General features: G+C 37.4%; 1 protein-coding gene across 1 annotated transcript in view; it reads right to left on the bottom strand.

Annotated features, from left to right (window-relative positions):
• LOC104166083 (ankyrin repeat and KH domain-containing protein 1-like) overlaps nucleotides 1-3,745 on the bottom strand; it is a gene marked incomplete at its 3' end in the record, with an annotated part of 48,973 nt that overhangs the window by 6,774 nt on the left and 38,454 nt on the right. Inside the window, 3 exon segments of the mRNA XM_009705904.1 lie at nucleotides 1,375-1,608; nucleotides 2,684-2,831; nucleotides 3,725-3,745. The exon segment at nucleotides 3,725-3,745 is cut by the window's right edge and continues 30 nt beyond it. Of these exon segments, the coding sequence (XP_009704206.1) occupies nucleotides 1,375-1,608; nucleotides 2,684-2,831; nucleotides 3,725-3,745 (403 nt within the window).

Here is a 3,745-nt window from a genome sequence, read left to right as displayed (position 1 = left end):
TCCCAAAGATACTGCCCAACTACGAGATGCAGACAGACCTCCTACGAGATGCAGATAGACCTCTCTACTTCAGGTTTTTACAACAGAACATTTCCTTGGGACTTCAAGCTATAAAAGACTGTGCTTATTCTTGATTCAACTGTTGAGTGACATATCATTTAAGTGTTTCAAGGCAGCATACAACTGGGGAGGATTATCTTTTAGAGACAGGTCCGTGTAGATCTGAACTTAACTATAAGCTTATTAATCATAGCATTCACAGACATATTTCTAAGATACACACATTATGTTATCTGACACTATTTTTAAAAGCTTCTATTGAACTTTACCCAATATCTGTTCTCTGACATTTTAGACTTTGTCCCTTACAAGTTATACATTTCAACCTCTCGATGAGCATCCTTCTCCAAGATAAGACTTAGTTTTACATAAACCGATAGGAAAACAAGGTAGCTCAACCATCTTGCCCAAGATAGTACAGGAAATCTCTAGTCAATGACAATCTTGCATTACATCACTCTCAAGTTTTAGGTCACAATAAACAAGAATGCTCCTCTAACATATCCAGGAGTACTATTACCGAAATTTCTCTGTAAGGACCTACTATACGCTGCAGGAAATCCATGACAAATCAGCAAGTTTTCAGATGAGTTATACATAGTGTGTATCCTCCAATTCTAACCACAAAGGAAAGACCTGAAGTTACTATGACAATAATCCGCATCCTTAAAGCTTCTACTAGGAGAAAAACAATTGTTGGAAATTTTATGGAGGTTTCTGGAAGAAAAAACAACCTTGGAAGCACATTGGTTTACCATTGCACTACATTACTTTCTATAGAAACTTTAAATAGCAAAAGAAATTAAGTCAAAAGTCCTTAAGAGTTCATAATACATAACAATTCATAGACATCTTCCAGAACTACACTGAAGGAAAAGTATCCAGTAATAATACTAGCATTTTCACCCATCAGGTGTTCCAGGCACATTCATTCGAACTTCACATTTTCCTAACAACTAACACAGATGTTTTCAGAACTTGCAGATAGTTGGTGACGGAAATCTGAATGAAACAGGGAACGCAGTAGTGGGGGAAGAGGAGAGGGGTGGTGTGTCAAAGCACAAGTTTGGACGCAGCCAGTCACAAGTTTTTATCTGCAACATGTCAAATACATGCCCACCACATTTGGACACAAGTAGACAGCCTTGATAGCACTACACCATGGATGAGCATTTCCTGACATCGAGTTTAAAACCGAAATCCAGTATTCCAAAACTCTTAAGAAAATATTCAAAGTATGGCTAGAAGCTTTAGTTAGATAAATCCTAGCAAATAAATTTATTCAAAAATACAAAACAAGGCAAGAGACAATACCTTTATAGCATGCAAGTGTAAGTGCACTTTCTTTGAACTCGTTGGAGTGAGTGTTGATTCCTGCACCATATTCCAGCAATACTCTTGCAACCTCAACATGACCTGCACTGGCTGCTTCCATTAAGGGGGTATGCCCATTCTCATTGTGGTCTTCTATATTAGCACCGGCTTTCAATAGCACCTTCACTATGTCAACAAAGCCCCCAGCACAAGCATAAGTGAGAGCTGTGTTCCCTGCAGAGAAGAAGAAGTTTACATGAAAGCCCTTTCCATCACCCACTCCTAATACAGGAAAGGAAATTAGTTTTGACAGTTCTGAACAAAACCAAGTACATCACTAGCAGCAGCCTTTTACCTCACAGCAAAGTTACTTCAGCCAATAATTTCAGGCTGGGTATAAAATCCCAACACAACTGTAACATGAAAGAGTTTTAATGCTAAGTCAGTACTACAGATCAGGATTTTTTGCTTTGATTATTCTGTTTCCTACTTTAGTACATAAAAAGAGATCACATACACACAGAAAAAGATCAAGGACTAATTTTCATGCTCATTGTAGAGTTGGGGGGCAGGCAGGGGTGTTTGGGGTTTTTTGTCTAAGACTGTGTCCTGTAATCTCTTGAAAAACTTCTACTGGCTGGATGAAAATAAATTTATAATTTAAAATTCTGGTACTGTAAGTGACAGATAATCACATACAGCTCATATTTTAAACACTACAGTCAATTTTAAGGTAAGTTCTGCTTAATATAGCTAAACACCAAGATAAAAAGAACATTTCATAGTTCAGACACCCAACTTCTCTAAAATTTGAACAAAACTTAAATTCTGTCTTAATATTAGCAGAATCCAACTGCAGGTTAACACTCTCAGCAAGGTTAGTTAAGCTGTGGTCAAGCATCAGCAACACAGACAATGTTCAATGCTCAAAGAACTGTACCTCCTCTTTGGTAAAAAGCAATTGACCAAAATAACTGGTCTTGACCAGATGTTTCCATGGTATTCCTACTGGGTAATTTTGGATTATACAGATGAGAAAAGCTAAACTTCATGTATTTTTCTTGTCATCTAACACCACAGTGGTTTTCACAGGAACAGTGCTTTCCATTAGAGTTTATATTAAAAACAATCTTTAATAATGGTCAGGTAAGACTCTAAACACATTCGCTATGTATCTGGCCTATTCTTAATAGTTCCTGTCATGTTTTCCTGTGAATGAAACAATCAGACAAAACCACAGACGTTCAGAACAGCTGCGCATCTTATGTGCCAGTCTTATTAATTCTCCATGTTCCGGCTTCCCAGTTACCTGTTGAAGACTGCGCGTTGACATCTGCACAATGAACAAGGAGAAGTTTAACAATATCTACATAGCCTCCGCTGGCAGCTGCCATTAAGGGAGTTATGTCTCCTTTATTCCCTCGATCTTCAACATTTGCATGCATTGCTAGGAGCACCTAGAGAAAAAAAAGTTCACTTTAATGGATAAATTGCAAGTAGGGCTTGTGAGAATCATTCCGCAGCCAGCCATGACATCCCCTTGCAGTAATACCCCCAATGATGGAGCACAATGGCACTTCCCAGGACCATTTATAATTACTACCTGCACTGTGCTCTGCTTCAGGAAATGCTGTTTTTCTACATTTGTTCATATCTGCTACAATCAACATTAAGTTCAAGTGCAATACTGACATTTTCAAAAGTCACAGTGCAATTCAGTAACCACAATGACAGCAGAGAAACTATAAACTTGCATTAATGACCACAGCACACAACAGGTCAAGCTTACACGTAAACAGTCTTCTCCCTGTACTCTTGTCTGGTACTAAAACATGAAGCTGGCCACCTTCTGAAAACTGTCACCTAAATATCTTCAAAGAAGCACAAATTCTGCCCTTAGATACACAAGTATAAAAGCCAAAAATTAACACAAATTAATGTCTTGTTGATATAGATGCCATTAAAAAAATGATTAAGTGACTGAGACACGAGTTTTCAAAAGGTAACCACTTGTAGTGATTGATTTTGCTGCTATTTTAGATACTCTTGCAGTGTCTGCTTGGCAGAACAGCTTGACTGCATCTAGAACAACGCCAGAAAAGTAGATAGATCATAAAACACAAGATACATTCCTCAGAGAAGTCCCTTAAACCTAAAGGAATATATGATGGCATTTTCCATTGAAAAGACAAATGATAACTAGAAGCCCACAATAGGCTCTATTAACCAGTATTCTGTTTAGATGATAAAAAAATTATTATAATCAGAATAGCTAAAAAATTTACCTATCAAAGAAGCCTCTTAGACAATGTTTCACGAAGGTTTAGTTGTGATTATATTTGTTACTTACTTGTGCCAATTCATAATATCC

This window comes from Cariama cristata, unplaced genomic scaffold, assembly GCF_000690535.1.
Source record: "Cariama cristata isolate BGI_N322 unplaced genomic scaffold, ASM69053v1 scaffold10420, whole genome shotgun sequence".
Classification (NCBI taxonomy): domain Eukaryota; kingdom Metazoa; phylum Chordata; class Aves; order Cariamiformes; family Cariamidae; genus Cariama; species Cariama cristata.
The sequence above is the reverse complement of the archived record's forward strand: the minus strand, read 5'-3'. Positions and strand labels throughout refer to the sequence as shown.